At 45.6% G+C, this 17,523-nt stretch overlaps 1 protein-coding gene across 8 annotated transcripts in view; it reads right to left on the bottom strand.

Annotated features, from left to right (window-relative positions):
• Window positions 1-17,523, bottom strand: part of Vps13d (vacuolar protein sorting 13 homolog D) — a 227,793-nt gene that overhangs the window by 131,232 nt on the left and 79,038 nt on the right. For all 8 annotated transcript variants that reach the window (XR_003481832.2, XM_027398154.2, XM_027398160.2 and 5 more), the window contains 7 exons: window positions 12,014-12,169; window positions 9,393-9,603; window positions 8,682-8,756; window positions 6,525-6,731; window positions 4,348-4,437; window positions 2,449-2,589; window positions 1,573-1,695 (listed from right to left, as the gene is read on the bottom strand). Coding sequence is in view for 7 of the 8 variants with exons in the window: in XM_027398154.2 (XP_027253955.1) it covers window positions 1,573-1,695; window positions 2,449-2,589; window positions 4,348-4,437; window positions 6,525-6,731; window positions 8,682-8,756; window positions 9,393-9,603; window positions 12,014-12,169 (1,003 nt within the window). In the remaining variant the exon portion in view is untranslated. The remainder of the gene's footprint in view (window positions 1-1,572; window positions 1,696-2,448; window positions 2,590-4,347; window positions 4,438-6,524; window positions 6,732-8,681; window positions 8,757-9,392; window positions 9,604-12,013; window positions 12,170-17,523) is intronic.

The raw sequence follows: 17,523 nt of genomic DNA, 5'->3' as shown, positions 1-17,523 counted from the left end.
CACCTCAAATACTCAAGGCAAGAGTCAGTCCAGCCTCCAGATTTCAATAGTCCTTTGTTGGGGTTTCTCTCACAGTACTAAATTCCAACTGAATATAAACATCATGAAAACACTTGTACTTCTAATAGACTGATCAATGGAGTCACGCTGCTGAGGTTTGCCTATCAAATAAATAAGCCCTGACTGAGAGGCTCACCACCATGACAAAACAACAACCATGGCAACAAAAAACCTAACTTTGGGGAGAGTTGTGATTAAAATTCTCAAATAAGATCTGAAAATTAGAGGTCAGTTCAACATGGCTGAAAGCCAACGTCACACATGCTGTGGGGCACCTCTGAAAAAGACATTTCAGACTTAGGTATATGAGTTTCGGGTCAGGGTTAGTGTATCAAAACAGCCTCATTAACCATAAAAATCTAGATAAATAAAAATCAAGCTTTTCTATAGATAGGTTGGTTTATTAACAATATAAAGAAGAGAAAGTGTAAGAGAGTGGGGCCTTCCAGCACATCAGACCTTCCTGGAGTTGGCCCTGAATGGATCTGAGGTCACCTAGTAGAGCTCTCTCTTCAGAACCACACTCTTGGCCATACAAGGATGACTTAGTCTTCTGGACAGGCAGGGTCATTAGGAGGGTTAGGAGAGCTGGGGCTTGGGCTCAGAAGCACCAGCACAGAAGAGAGAACGCGCACAGCACAGCCGAAGCTTTTGTCTTTCCTTCTAGAAGCACGAGGCTGTCTGCTCACACTCCCCAGGAGAGGCAAACCAGCACAAATGCTTCCTATGCTAAGAAAGGCCATCTTCCTGGACTGTTTGCAGACCAGATGGAATATTTACGTATTCATGAGCTATGTGAAGTTCTGCCAAGACTCTCCAAAGAAACCACACTGAAAGAGTTGGGGCTGAGCTGAATTTGGATGACAATGGCTTGTGGGGCAACCAGGACCCGTGTTGTCTGTCACCATCTCCCCAGCTTGGAAGCAAACAGAGCTCCATGCTGAGGTATTCATATGAACCAAAAACATCATCAACAAAGAACACACTGACTCCTTCCTCAAGAGGCCTGTATTCAATCCCTTTATGCTCTATGAACAATACAGGCCCCTCTTTTAAAAACATTTTCCCACTTGGGATCTTGCCCTCCCTCTTTCCAAGAATACATGCAAACCCTCTAGCACTAGCTTTAAATGTTTTTATAACCCAGTTTTTAAAAAATCCTGTCGACTGAAACACCAATTGTTTCTGCCCAACTGAAAACAAAGCAACCAACTGCGTGTCCTGACATGCTCTCGGGTGCACCAGCTCTTCTTCGATGTCACTGGAAATCAAGAGTAACGGTTTGCAGATCCTGTCTCCCCCACGTCGGTGGAATTAGAGCCTGCATTAACAGTTCAGTAGTTTGTGCCAGAAAACTGTCTTTTACAAAGACTAAAAGGAACAACAGAGGCCAGTCTGGACTTCATATGGAGTTCTCCACAGAGAATGACCATTCTATTTTAATCTCTCGGTGAAGGGCGGCTCTGTAGATTAACACTGATCCAGACAGACATGCACATATAAAAACCTTACTTTGTCCAAAGCATGGTGGATCCACTGAGGAGCCCATCCACTCTTCTGACTTGGCTGACTCTGTTCCCTTGTCTTCTTTGCAGTAATCCGCCAACCACGACTCCTTGGTGCTTACATACTGGTCTAGAGAGGATGCCGTGAAGGCATTAAGAGGGAGACAGAAAAGGGGAAAGGTTCATATCAAATTATTTCAATTCAGCCAAACAAGCTTTTCCTAAGCGCCTCCTTATCTGCTGCGCCTATGCTAGAAGCAGAAAAGCCTGGGCCCAGGGGAAAGCATTTCCACATGGAAGAGAATCAAAGCAATCAGAAGAACTACCTCCATTAAGCCCCCCATGAAGTGAAAAGGACTAAGGCAAAGACAGAAATGCAACGCTATGAAGCAGAGAAGGGTAGATGTTCTCAGCTTTGACAACTGGGGGGGCGGGGGTGCCACAGTCCGGGAAGTCTTTAGAGAGGCAGACCTGTGCTTTGGTTCTTGAAAAAGTGAACAGAGACTCAATGAGACTGAGGACAGAGTCACATTCTAGGTGAAGGGACCAGGAAACCTCTGAGACATTGAAGAACATGGGACTCTCGGGGAACCCTGAGTGCAATGCTGTACCTTCAGTGCACACACTGCAGGAGAGACACAGCAGAGAAATCTAGACCCACAACTGTTCATTCAGGGCTAAGTGTTTTCAGAGCTAAGTGAGTGTGACAGTGGATAGGGAGCAGCACAGAGACCAGGTTAGGGTTCACTAAGAGAGCAGCCATGATGAGTACGTGATGTCAGGTACAGGGCCGAGCATTTGCCCACCTGGCATCCTTGTTTGCAAGTAAAGGGCTAATGTTACAGATAAATGTTAAGTCTACAGCAGGCAGCTTTCTGCTCACCAATCAGCACAGAAGTGAGGTTGATATCCAGGCGGGGTTTGGCCTTGGCCTCCAGCTTCAGGCGAGGAGGATGGAGACGACTAGCTGCCTGTTGTTGCCAGGATACAGAGCACGGCCATGGCTCAATAAATGGCTCCCAGCCTAAAAGAATGCAGGAAATAAGACATCTGTTCAGCAGATACCAAAGGTTTATAGGAAAACACTGTTCATGAATGCTCAGCAAGGAAAGGCTGCAGCTTAATGGCTCCAATTCAATCCCACAATGAAAGGGCCACCTTTGGCCACAGGTCACCCTACAGATGCCTGCTGTCCTGTCCATGGAACATGCCTGGAAGAGCATTAACACCCCCCCCCCACCAGGCTCTTCTCCAGGTGGCAGGAAGAAGGGCAGAGAGGACACATACTCTGTTTCATTAAAGCCAAGTGACCTCTTCCTCAATGGAGACAGGAAAAAGAGCCTCAGGCTTAGGTTAGAAAAGAGATAGAGTGGCTTTAGCTAAGAGTACCTACATCAATCCTCTTGCTCGCAGATCCATCCACTGGCTGACAGAGGCACATTTGGAGGCCCATTACCTTAACTTTCTCAAGTTTTTGTTTTAATCTTAAAATATGTCACATGTACAAAGGGAATCTAAGCAAGATTGTGTGTGTGTGTGTATGTGTGTGTGTGTGTGTGTGTGTGTGTGTGTGTGTGTGTGTGTGTGTGTGTGTGTATACACAATTTAAAAGAAATACTACCACAAGCACCTGTGTAATGATTCAACTTAAGAAATTAAGAAATAGAAAATCAGGCCAGGCATGGTTGCATACATCTTTAATTCAAGAACTTGGCAAGCAGAAGCAGATGGTACTCTGTTGAGTTTGAGGACAGCCTGGGCTATAGAGAGAACTTGTCTCAAAAAAGGCGGGTGGCCACTGGGAGGAAGAGGAAGAAAGAAGAATTGGAAAAGCCACAGGTCCCTGTGAAGTTGGAGTGCTAACCCACCTTCTTCCTGACAACCTTCTCGGCCACTCCCAGCAACCATCTGCCTGGACAGTTCTCTGCTTCCTGTCTGTATTATGCTTCTAGACTTTGTACTTGTCTATGAATAGATGGATACATAAATGCAATCCCATGTGTATTCTTTTCAAGATTTCTTTGCCCCGAAAACATGTGTGAGCACACTGTTGCAATGTATTGGTGACGCTGACTGAGATGTATTTTTTGCCATTTGAGTAGCAATCCACCAATCTAATTCGATCATTTTACTCCTGAAAGATGCTCCCTCAACTCATCACTACTAGGGAGAGTATCATTATAAACGCTGTGTCCCTGTGTGCTGTGCACAGACCCAGCCAGGGGTGTGCAGACCAACGGTTAATATTCTTGTGTTCAGCATCACGAGGTCATGAAGCAAACCTCTGAACAACACAAATGAGAAAGCCACTTCAGAAACTATGGTTCATTTATACCCAGTATATAGTAGTCTCACACTTCTGCCTGGCTGTTGGATATTAAAAAATTATATTTTCGTTTAAGTGTTGTGGTGCAAGACTAATCTTAGCACTCAGGAGGCCAAGGCAGGAGGATTTCCATGAGTTCCAGGCCAGCCTAACTGTAACAGTAAGGCACAGACTAGCCTGAACTACAGAGTGAGGTCTTGTCTCAAAACAAGTCCACAAACAAAACCAAAGATGCTCAACTCTTCAAGACCAGTTTACTACCCTTTGAAAGACTTGTAAGTACAGTCACAACATATCAAACACATCAACATGTATCAAACACACATGCTGACCTTTCTCCTCTCTCAATCTCACCCCACCCACCCTTTTCCTCATGTCATATGTACACAGCAATGGGCCTGGGTAAACATGTCACTTATTCTTTAAATCCTATAATAATATACTCTTTATACTGACCTGAGAGAGCGCGGTTATAATAATCTCCAGAAAGGGTGAAGTGGGCGTAGCCTTCAGGGCTAGTTCTTATGTGCTGAAGAAAATTGAGACCTGCCAACAGAAGCGAATCTCACTACAGAGGCAGGAGCAAAGCTGACCTCCCCAGATGAACCGCATTTCAGACACTAGCTGCAGCTGGTACTGACAGCCTCATGAGAGAGCACACAGAACTACCATGTAAGTTTGTGCATCAGTTTTCATGTTTTATAACCACCGCATTTAAATATTATTACTGTACTGGAAAGATGGCTCAGTGAGCACTGGCTGCTGGGGGAGTTGGGTTGTATTCCCAGCAACCACATGGAAGCTCACAACTACCTTTAACAATTATCTGAATTTGTGAGTGTTTGGCACTCCCTTAAGCACTGTACCTAAGACATGGTCTCACGCCCCCTGCCCCCAGCCTTTGGAACATAAAAAGGTATTTCTCCTTGAATGCATGGGAAGAGGCCAGGGACAGCAGAACACATGCCCTGCTGAACACTAGCTTAAATTGCTTTTAGTATATTTATACACTCTTCAGGAATTCCATACAATGTATTTTAATCATATTTATCCCCAATTCTTGCTAACTCCCCCCAGATCCAATCCGACCTCTAGACCTCACCCCCACCCCAGGCAACGTTGCTCTCTCCCCTTTTAGCCCATCAACTTCAATGCGAGCTGCCCACACACTCCTGGGTGTATGACCATTCACTGCAGTATGGTTGACCTAACAGGAGTCTTAAAGAAACTGGCGATGTGTTGCATAGAGACCACCATTTTCCATAGCTCCCCAGATGGTGTGAAGGCTCCTGAAGCCCTTATTACCCCATACTAACTCAAAATCTTAAGACTGACATAGAAAACATAAGAAGTCAGACAATTATTCTCTACAGAAAAGACATTTCTGGCAGCAATCAAAACCCCAGTGGCTTTTAATTGTGCAGCCCTGAAAAGCACAGGGAAGGGACAAAGATTGACCTCAAGTCCCCAGAACCAAACTTCACCAGGGAGAGAAGGCTGGCAAGCTGGAAACCATGGAAGTGACAGATGATATTTTTTTCCATGACAGGGTTTCATTCTGTGGCACTGGTTGTCCTGGAACTCATTCTGTAGGCCAGGCTGGCCTTGAACCGAGTAATCTGCCTGCCTCTCCCTCCCAAGTGCTGAGGTTAAAGGCATGCACCTAGGTTAAACGCGTGTACCACCACTACCACCCAGCTAGTGACAGGTGATTTTCACCTGCTCCCCTCAGAAGCTTCATCCTAGCATGTGCAAGAGGGCACTGAGGAGAAAGCACACTTGCCCAGGCCACAGCCTACCAAAAACAGATGAGTAGTATCACCTCACACGTGGCCCTCTGCAGGAGAGGCCATGTGAGCTTTCTAATAGGATCCTGGTTTGGTTTGCAGGAGAGAAACAGACAGCAGCATTCTTCTCCCAGGTTGTGTTTTAGAATTCCCAGGGGAGTCAATTAACCACTCTGTTCATGTGTGGGAGAAGACAAGAATGGACAGACACAGTGACTGGGCCAGAGCTCCTGAAGTGATGGGCATTTTACCAGTGTCTATCTCTACTATTCCTGAGCTACAGGCTGAAGCCACGCATGGCAAATAAGTAAAAAAAAAAAAAAAAAAAAAAAAAAAAAAAAAATTCTGGGTGATTCTTTTTCATACCCATACTTGAGTATGTCTTACTTTCCTCGAGTGTCCCTTGAGAGCAAACACCTATGCCCTCCGGTGTGGCTCACTTTCTTCTGAGTGCCTCTCTCTCTATCCTAACCCTCCTGCTTAAGCCTATACTAATTTTTTTTACTAAGCCTCAACTCTGCTTTCTTTAAAACAAAAATCTGGTGGGGCATAATGGCTCACACCTTTAATCCCAGCACTGGGAGGCAGAGGCAGGTGGATCTCTTTAGTTCAAGGCCAGCCTGGCCTATAGAGGGAGTTCCAGGACAGTCAGGGATATACAGAGAAACTGTCACACACCAAAAAAAACCCTGAAAAAACATGTTAAACAATTAAGTTTTACCTTAATTACCTAATTACTACACTATGAAGCAGAGGGGAACAAGAATACATGGAAAACTTAAAGAGGCAGCCCCTAAGAACTGAGCAGCCCTGAGCTGATGGAGGTGGCCAGCCAGATACACTCACGGGAGAAAGTGAACTCAGCGAGGGGCACATCACAGTCCATGCAGTCATCAATGAAGCAGATGCAAATGCTCTCGGCCTTGACCTCCACTCCAGAGATGCGTGGGGCCGACATGGCACCTGGGTTGTCTCTACCGCTGGAGGCCAGGGACAGGGACTTCAGAGGCTCTGCATTCTTGAACAGCCAACTCGCTGCCTTCTTCAGCTGGCCTTCAAGAAAATCAGAAATCTGAGAGTGGTCCAAGAGAGCATGGGGCAGGGGAACAACAGAAACTCTACTCTTAAGCAAACAGAGTAAGATCCCACTTGTCATACACCACTCAAGTTGACAACACCTTCCCTGCTGACTCCCAAGGCCCCCGTCATGTGCCATCTGTGGACAGAGAGGTGAAGGGGTGGGGTGGAGGGCAGGAGTGGAGCTGCCCTGAGTCTCAAGGCCACTTGGTATGCAAGTGTCATCTCAACTCCAGTTCTGCACACACAGATATTAACTGTCCTCAAATGTCTTCCTTTGTGCAGTTTGTTTTCTCAATCACAAACCCTGAGGGCAGAGAGCAAAATGAGATATGTGTGCATGCACGTGTGTGTGTGTGTGTGTGTGTGTGTGTGTGTGTGTGTGTGTGTCCATCCTTGCACCTGCACATATATACACCTAGAAAAGTAGAGAAACCACACTAGTGTAAAGAGGCTGTGTTTCTTTTTCCTAAGAGAAACAAAAGGTGGGTATGATGTGCCATAGTAGAAGGACACAGTGTGCAGTTTGCCATCAATAGAAAGGACAGAGGTTCCAATCAGACAGACATCTCTTTAACGTACCTTAGGCCCACATTAATGGATGAACTCAGACAAATTAACCTATCTGAGCCAGTTTCTTCATCTGAAGCATGGACAGTAATGGCCATTTCTAAAAGCTAGGAGACTCCGAAAGAAAACCCAGAGCTAGGCTAGGGACAGGGATGGAGCTCAAAGTGCTTGGGTTCCATCACCAGCACTGCATAAAAGGCAAGGTGGCTCACACTGTGATCCTAGCGCTAGAAATGCAGAGACAGGAGGGCTTCAAGATGATCCTAAGCACATAATGGGCTCAAGGCTGGCCTGAGCTACACAAAGCTCTGATGCTAAATAAATCAAAACTGGGCTCAGTGGGTAAAGGCACTCACTACTGAGCCTGACAACTGAGTTCAATCCCCAGGACCTATAGAAGGAAACAACTAACTCCACGCTGTCTTGACCCTCCACACACACACAGTGGCATGTGAATACCCACTTACATGATGAGGGAATATCCTTCTGGATGATGTTAATATATGTTTCTTTTACTGGTTGATGAATAAAACACTGATTGGCCAGTAGTCAGTCAGGTAGCATAGGTGGGGCTATGAGATGAAGAGAATTCTGGGGAGAGGATGCAGAGAGGCAAAGCCAGAGAGATACCAAGTAGCAACCAAAGGAATAACAGGGTCGGACATTTTCCGGTATGCCAAGACCACGTGGAAATAGTTCAATTAATAATAATGGCTTAATAATTAAGAGAGAGCTAGCCAATAAGAAGCCTGAGCCATTGGCCAAACAGTTTATAATTGATAGAAACCTCTGTGGATTTATTTGGGACTAAGGGAGGCAGGACCAGGCAGAACAGAAACTCTGTCAACATACATGCATCCACACAAAGAAATAAATGTAATCGGTGTTGGTTTGTTCAGAGCTATAAGAGCTTAGCACATGGTCATGGCCATGGCTGCCAGAATCACCACTGTTAATAACACCACCAGTAACCAGGACTAACAACTACTCCCAAGTGCCAGGCACTTCCCTGATTTCACTAGCCCAGAGAGGCTTGATGACTGCGCAGGGTCCCTTAAAAGCAGTTGATGAGGGACAAAGGAAGAATCTGACCCACACAGCCAGCAACAGTCAACCCCTGATCACAGAAAATCCTTCGGATCTCAACCATGGCCAAACCAGAATGATAATCACCCCCCCACACAGTGGATACCTAAGCCCCCCGAATATATACAGTGTCTCTCTCTCTCTCTCTCTCTCTCTCTCTCTCTCTCTCTCTCTCTCTCTCTCTCTCTCTCAGAACTGAAGAGGAAATAAGAAAGAAGCATGCATGTTGTCAAGACAAACAGCAGATCATGGACCCCACATCCAAATTACCTTGACACACCAGAAGAGCCTTGCGACAGTCATCCATGCTGAAGCCCAGCTCCTGCAGTCTAGCCAGTTGCAACTCTAGGAAACAATTTCACACAAATTACTCCACAGTCTGGGGGTAGTAGAAGGGGGAACTAATAGCATTTCCTTTCTTGAGGGGAAATGGGCTCCTAGTGCAGACCTCTATCATGTATACCTTGGACTTCTCCATCGTTTCCTTATGTTTTATCTTTAAGAGTGGAAGACTATCGTTTAGTGTGAGCAACATTGACTCCAAATTTTCAGAGGAAAAGTCTCAGTTTTTAAAACTAAACTGGAAGGTAAGCCGTACAACTCGATTAGCAGTTGTGAGGGGAAACTGAGCTGTTAGCTGGAGCAGTTGCTGTAGAGTCATACTTATGATTTACAATCATACTCAGTGGCAAAGAATTAGATTATGAACAATTGAACTGTGCACAAGAAAACTGAAGGGGGGGGGCGCTACCAGTATGGTGGACAAGTCAAGTACTAGGGAGGCTGAGGCAGGAGGACTGCCATAAGTTTGAGAACAGCATGGATGATGTATGACACATCAAATGTTGGACCAGTCAGGAGGCAGAGTAAAATATGAGAGAGAGAGAGAGAGAGAGAGAGAGAGAGAGAGAGAGAGAGAGAGAGAGAGAGAGAGATATATATTATCAAGAAGACTGGTCAGGTTTCCAATTAGACACCTACCCAAGACAGGATCTAAGGTGTGTTTAGACCCCTCTCTGACATCCTCTCCAATTCGAGATGCCCCTGGGAGGCAAGTGCTGACGGAGTCTGCCTCCAAGGTTGCTGTGTCCGGGGCTGCAGCACTAGCTTGCTCTGGGATGGATTTTGCAATAGCAAGAAACAGCTGAACATCGTTATAGGAGAGTCTGATATCCAGGGCTTGTAATTGAATCTAATGGAATGTAAAAGGTAGCAATAGTTTTAAAGTTGCTTTTGGCTCTGTGCCCACATATCATTCAAACATAATTCCTACTTTATGTCCCAGAAGTCCAGACATCATCACAACTTCTCATTTAAAAGATGGCAAAGATCTTAAAATTAAGCAAATAATGATGAGGTAATGTCTCAGGCTCAGATAATAGTCACAAAACTGAATGAAATTAAAAAAAAAAAAAAAAAAAAAACCTAAATTAGGATAATTACTAGAGCAATTAGTACCTCACAAGATAAAAATATGGCTGGGGAAAGGAACACGTAATGGTAATATTTTGTTAATAACTTTTGCAATGACCCATTATATATATTTTTTTAATCTCTGAAATAAATTGAACAACTGTGATGGGTAGCTTTGTCAACTTGACACAACCTGTAATTACCTGAGAGGAGCATCTCAGTGAGAGAGTGACTGTACTGAGCTGGCCTTTGGACATGTCTCAGAGGGCATGTCTTAACTGAGTAAAGACCCAGTCCACTGTGGGCAGCACCATTCCCTAGGCAGGAGGTGCTGAAGTGTGTGAGAGTGGAGAGATCAGGCTAAGTATAAACAAGAAAACAATCAAGCATGCCCTCATTTCCCTCTGCTCCTAACTGTGGATATGATGTGACTAGGTGTTTGAAGTTCCCGCCTTGGCCTCTTTACAACATGGAGCCATAATCTGGAATTATAAGATGAAATATACCTTTTTCTCCCCTAAGTTGCTTTTCATTACATTACATCAAAGCAACAGAAATGAAAGTAGGATAACTACAAAATGGATCTCTTTGCCCTATATTGCCAGCATTCAGAGATACAGGTAGGAGAATCAGGAAGGAGTTCCATGCCAGCCTAAGCTACATGAGACCCTGTCAATAATAATGAAAATAATAATAATAAATAGCAACAATAACAACATTATTATTAATAAAAACAACAATGATGGAAAAACTCCTGTCTTTATTCAGACATAACCTTACATTGGTCAAGTATGAAAGTACCGTTTTTGAAATGCAATCCTCCTCAGCGGTAAGCAATTCAGCTCCACTGGCGAGGGCAGCTTAGACCTACAAGCAGGCAACACTGGACAAGATGCAAAGGGTCGTGAAAGAACCTTTCTTTATTCACTCACTCAGTTTTTTCCAGTGAGGTACCGCTGAAACTGAAAAGCAATGAAGCTTTTCTCTTTCAGGTCCCCATGACTCAGGTGGACTGATTAATAACTGCCCTCTTCTCAAGAAAACAACTGGTTTAGAGATGGCTCAGTGGTTCAGAGCATTTACTGCTCTCCAGAGGACTTGCATTCAGTTCCCAGCACCTGCACCAGACAGTCACAACTGACTAGAATTCCAGCTCTTTTTTCTGGCTACTGTGGACATCCACAGACACAGTGACAGACAGACAGACAGACAGACAGACAGACACAGAGACACAGACACAGACACAGACACACACACACACACACACACACACACACACTCGGAAATAATGAAAGCAAGATCAAGAACACCAGAGCTTACCTAGCTTCAGTTTCAGTCCTCACCCCCTCAACACCTCTCATTCCCAGTGAGGCCTTCTGCTTCTGCCCTAACTCGGCCTCTTGCTCTGGAATGTCCTCCTTCCCTTGCTGGCTCATATCCTACCTGCCCACCACACCCCCAGATGTCTCCACCCTGCAGCACTCTACCTACTATTCCTACCTGTGTTGAGATCTGCTTCCTGTCAACTTTTACAGAACTTAAAATGACACTAGCTTAATAAGGGGTCTTTTATCCTTGTCCATACTGCGAGATCATAGGTGCCATCATATTTATTACGTCTGCTGGGATAGCTACAATTGGTGCTAGACTCAGAGTGGTCAAGAGTGTCTGCACAGGGAAGCACAGGTGCACCCATAGGTTAGGCACTGTCAGGCCCTACAGATGGCTCCCCTTCATCTTGACGTAAGGTCAGAGTTCAGACCCACTACTGCTTGTTCAAGGTTACACAACAGGATAGTTGGCCTAAGAAGTAACTAATGGATGTCTTACTTTAACAACAGCCTAAGATGTGGCTAAGGTCTATCTCACCTTGACAACAGGACAGATACTTGGTTTAGGGTGTGGTTACTTGATGTCTTGGGTATTGAGAAGGTAATTGTGTTTGCTTGTTCTTTGTATTTTGGCAAGGAAGTCTCTTTGCCTTCCCCCACTTTTGATTGGGGTATATAAAGACTATGTGTAATAAACTTGGGGCTTTTTTCCCCAGTAGTCATTGCAGTGCCCTCCTGATTCTATCTTGTGTCTCTGTTTTTTCTTTAGTATCTATAATTTTCCAACCTGCCATTTCTTAATCCACACTCACCATCTCAGGCACAAACACAGGCTGTGACAACACTGTTCAGCATTACCTCTAGGATGGGTGGGAAATCATCACTGTTGAAAGCATCCATCAGCCCGGAACTATTCTGGTAAGAAGAGTTTCCCACCAGCTCCACCTGGATTTGAACTGGGTCCACAATGGAAAGTGCTGTGTCCTGCTCATTCCCTAGTCGGCAAGAAAACACCTGAAAATGAAATGCATACAGCAAAAATTACTGTCTGCCTTAGGAGGGCTCTACCAGTTGTCAGTTGGACTACCTCAGGAGCAATCGGTCCTGTGTTCTCACAGGACCCAAATCAGCTGCTGGAGGAAATGCTGCAAAGATCCGAGCTGCCACTCCAGCCTGCAGCTAAGAGTAGGTACAGTGGTTCACCTGCAGGGAAATGTTTCCAATCCATCCACAATGGCTTACAGATCTGCTCTCTGACCCAATAATCCCACTTCTCTATAGGAACTAGTCAAAGGAAATAATACGAACTATAGAAAATTTCATTAACCATTTTAATAGCTAAAAAAAAAAAAGCAAATGAAATGGCACCACATCTACCTGTGAAGACCTGCAGTCATGTAAAAGGGAAGGACCTAAAACCTAGAACGGTGGTGACACACTAGTCCTTGAGAGACAGAGGCACAAGGATCACAAATTTCAGGCCAGCCTAGGCTACAGAGCAAGACCCTGTCTCCAGAAACATAAAGAAACAGGAAAGGAGGGGCAAAAACAATTGAAAAGACGGTGTAGAGGGCCAGGAGGGTGGTGGTACACACCTTCAATCTGAGGAAGGTCAGCACGTCACGGGGTATGTACAAACACGGCCGCATCAAAATCTTACAAAGCTAGGCTTGGAGACACATGACAATAATCCTAACACTAGGAAAGCTGAGCCAGGAGGACTGAAATTTAAGGCCAGCCTGTGCTACACAGTGAGACCCTGTTTTAAGTGAACAAAATAATAACAACATTGACTTTCTTTTAAGAATAAGACAGAACACACCAAAATAACAAGAGAAATTATAGGTGGGACAGGTAATTTTCCCTCCTCTCAGAATTTCCTAATTTAAATTATTAAAGCTATCGGGCAGGTGCATAGGAAGGAATCCATCACATTAGACTTCACACTCTATGCATGAAAGAGTCCACAATGCTAACAAGTAAACAGATGTGTTTCAGGGCAGACAGAAGGAGTAAGGGAGGACTCCCACTGCAGAATCAAATTATTTTACCTGTTCAGAAGGAGCACGGGGGAAAGAAGGGAGCACTCATGTGAAGCCACTCTCATCTCCCTCGTGCCTCCATCTTCACAGGGCATTTCATTAGCACTACGGAACACCAGAGCCCTTCACCATGTCCAAGATCACTTCTCCCCAGTCATCTGCCACACAGGCCCTAAAACTGAGATCTGGCTGTACCAACTACAAATGCAGGCATCGAAAATATTCTGCCACGTCATTTTTCTGAGACATTGGAACGCAAACTTTCATTTTCCTCTTCTCTTTTGGGGACTTCAGCGGCATAGCGCCCAACTGCCAACAGTCCCTTAATCAGTCATCACAATGCCCCACTCAAAGCTGACCTTGCCACTGCCTGGAAAGCAGACAAACTGCAATCCCACGGTCAACTGCAGCACCTGAGCATACAGCTCCTTGTCCCAACTGAGCTTTCCTCACCTTACAAAAGCAATGGTCAAGGAGAGAAACCCCCTGTTTAATTCAGCTACATCTGAACCTTTATCACAGGGTGGATGCTGATTAATATTGCGTGTGACATGTCCAGGTGACAAAGGCTACTCAGGTACAAATTAACTCTTTCATAATAACCATACCAGTCCGACATGGTCCGTTAGGTCGCACATGGACTCTCCGGGTGTCAATACAGGCCAGATATTCCTGAAGGGATGGATACCATATAAAAGCCTACTGCCCATCCTAAGCAGGCCTCCCTTCCCCTGGGCCCTGGCTCCTCACAGGACAGTGCTCAATGTGAGGAGGAGAGTTGAAGCAGGGCCACTGCCTCAACTGTGCAAACCTGCCATGGAGCTTTTCTAAGGCTTTAGAGAGAAAATATTCATTTTCCTTGTTCCTTCAGGGACACCCAAAACCCAGTTGTACCTGGCTATCCATTATTCAATCCCCAAATGAATCTCACTTCTAAGTTCTTGAGGGATCATGGGGGAGATTTCACAGTGTAAGATGTTAACCAGGCATATGCTAAGGGGCCCCATGGTGCCTGTTGGTCATCACTGGAAAGAAATACTGCATCAATCCTGACAGGAGGAAGATAAGACATACAGAACCAGACCACCCAACAAGGGGCTAATGGGACTAGGAATATAGAGTCTCCCTGCCCGATGTCCTGAGGAAAGGCGGGTATATTACAAAAAATCCTTGTGTTCATAGCTCACACCGGAGGACAAAACACAGGAGGGTAAGCTACTAGATTGGAGCAGAAAGCAAAGGCCCTTCTGCAGGGAGACACAGTAACCACGCCTCCTAAGGGCTGGCTACAGGTGTGCCCAACCACGCCCATCAGGGTGTGGTCAAGGTGATGTCAAGGTGACATGAAAGGTTTAAAGGGATAGTAAGTCACATGGTAGCTCTCTTCTCCCTGTTGCTTCGACTTGCTCTGCTTTCCTGCCAGTTGGCTAGGTGAAACGTAGGTAAGGCATATTTCCCTAATAAAATACCCGAATCCTATCTGCTTACGAATTGGTGAATCACCAATTACATCTGGTGTAAGAAGTGGGATATTGCAAGCCTAGGCCCCGTTCGGGATTGCTCGCAGGACCCACCGGGACAGCGGATAGCCCGGATAGCCCGATAGCCCGCCGGGAAAGCCCCTTTTCTCCACAGGTGCCCCCAGCTCCGCAGCCGACCCTGCTAGCCGCAATCGCCACTGCTGCAAACCGCAAAGAACACACCACATAAGCGCATTCCCACCACCGCCGCTGCTGGACCTCTCAGAAAACAGCGCCGCCACCGGGAGAGTTGTAATCTTCCCACAGGCTTTCCCAGTGTTTCCTGTCATCTCTGGCACTCTCCAGCAGCCACGGCCTGAGCAACGCCAGTGCCCAGCAAGCACAGTGCCTCAGTGCAAGGGACCAGGGTGACGGCAGACCGCCCGTGCCCGGAAGTGCCCAGCCTTCCTCTGCCCTGCAGCTCGCGCTGAGAAGCCACCACTGCAGCACCGGAAGCCGCTGCATCCCGCCTCACTATGCCAGGGAAACTTTTCTTTCCCCGCAGACCTCCAAACCCCGAAAAGCTACGTCGGCATTTTTCGCGGCCTACAGCTTATTGCTAGCCCCCTCCCGCCCCCCGCCGAGTCCACCCGCTGCAGCATCATGCCCAGAGCCGCCCTTGGCGTACGCGACCGCTCCGTGTTCCCTCCCGCCACCGCTGTCATCCGTGCACACACCAGGTCTCCTGCATACACCGCGAGGTTTCAAGAGCAGACCCTGCCGGGCATCATCTCTCCCAAAAGCCTTTCCACCCGTTTTTTAACAATCTCCTGGGAACTTTCTTATCATTTCAGATTCAACTTGCTGAATACCTGCGCCACCTGCTGGTCAAAAACAGTTACTGCTCGTGGAGTATAAACCAACAGGTAAAATGGCAGAGAACTTCTCTTTACAAACAATTGGTAATATTCTTTATTCTTATGTAAATTCAATGCTTGAAGAGAGTCCCAATTGGCCAAATTCATGCCTATATGCCGTATTAGCAGTCAGCATTGTGGCACAAGTAATTTTTCTAGCCAGAGGCCTCAGGAATAGAGACGGACACACCTTCACGGACTGTTTGCAGGAAATAAGAGCTTTCCGTAAGGAGGCACGGGATAATCACTCTAGCCATGCCACATTGTTACAACAAGGGAAGCAGATTCATGGGACTATAGATGATAAATTTTGCTCTATTTCTACTACACTAGAGGCAAAGTTGTCTGTTACCCAAGACAAAACACAGTGTATTTATGGTAAGATAAACACAGAGAGATACTCCATGCCCCAGGCATTAGAGGCTAGGCTGTTTGAGGACCATGACGAACTAAAGAAAATCTGTAGCTAACTAGAAGCACAGATATGCTCTGTGTCCCATAATCTAGATGCAAAGGTTGCAGATACCAAGAACAGGGTTGACCAATTGGATAAGACCATCGATTTCTGAGGTATCTACTGCAACACAGGTCACAAGCTTGAGTCAAGGTTCGGATGTTTGGAAGGCAATTTACAGAACAGGGTTGGCAAACGAAATAAGACCATTCCATCGATTGCTGAGGCATCTACTACAACAGGTCACAAACTTGAGTCTAGGCTTCAATATTTAAAAGGCAGTTCCATGCCATTCAGATGCCGTCTAAGGAGGAGCATTTAAAAGGCTAGAAACACACGTAGATGGTAAAATAGAGAAACGTACTGATTCTCTAATGTGCTTGGAATCTTTTATGATTCAAGAACTTGAAACTTTTCGTGAGGATATCATAGCTACACTGAAAGTTCAGTGGGACTCCTCGGAAACGGAATCACTCCAATCCAAGGCACCTATTCCACCCAAGCCTCTCAAGGACTCTCCTAAGGTTGTTACTCGTACACCGTTAGTGTTCCCAGCAACCATGATAGAGAAGCCACCTTCTAAAAAACACCTTCAGGGACAGATGGCTTATGTATGGCAACCCATACAGCTAAGGATCTTAAGAATATTAAGGAATCGGTTGTCTCATATGGTCTCCATAGCCGTTCCTAAAACAGCTATTACATTCGTGGGCAACCTTTAAAAGGGTGACGCCCACGGACTGGGAACGCTTAGTGACAGCTGTACTTGAGAATTCATCCCAAATACAATGGAGGGCTTTGTGGAAGGAGGAGGCGAAACTCCTCAAGCATCAAGGCATAAAGTACGGTTATGAAGCCCCCCAAGGTAAGATTCTTGGCGAGGGTATTTATGCTAACACACAGGCTCAGGCTGAATATGATCACCATATATTGTTCCTATGCAGGAAAGCAGCATTAAATATCTGGGATAAGGTTCGTGAGCCAGGAGAAAAGGTAGAGGCTTATACCAGGATAGAACAAGGACCAACAGAACAGTTCCAGGACTTTTTACAAAGGTTAACTAGGGCAGTAGAATTACAGGCAACAGATCCAGAAACAAGTAAAAAAAAATCGTATACACAATAGCTTATGAGAATGCAAACCCAATATGCAAAAGAATACTTTTGCCCTTAAAGATCAGATCAGTGCCACTAGAGGAATGGGGTTTGTATACAGCCAACCTTGACTATCATGTATAAGATACAGGAGCTTGGGTAGGAGAGGCAATCTCTAAAGGTTTAAAAAGGCAACAGGAGATTAAAAGTTATTGAGGTAATGACGCAGAGGTACCAAGAGGCCATAGGTTATCACACTATGAACCAGAACCTTGGGTCGGAAGAGCATTCCCCAGGAGACCACGAAGGCTCTAGGAACCTAGATGTCTCAGCTGTGACAGAATGGAACAAATTAAGAGAAATTGTAGACAAGAGAATTCTAACAATGCCTCAACGAAAGG

This window comes from Cricetulus griseus, chromosome 2, assembly GCF_003668045.3.
Source record: "Cricetulus griseus strain 17A/GY chromosome 2, alternate assembly CriGri-PICRH-1.0, whole genome shotgun sequence".
NCBI classification, from domain to species: Eukaryota; Metazoa; Chordata; class Mammalia; order Rodentia; family Cricetidae; genus Cricetulus; species Cricetulus griseus.
The sequence above is the reverse complement of the archived record's forward strand: the minus strand, read 5'-3'. Positions and strand labels throughout refer to the sequence as shown.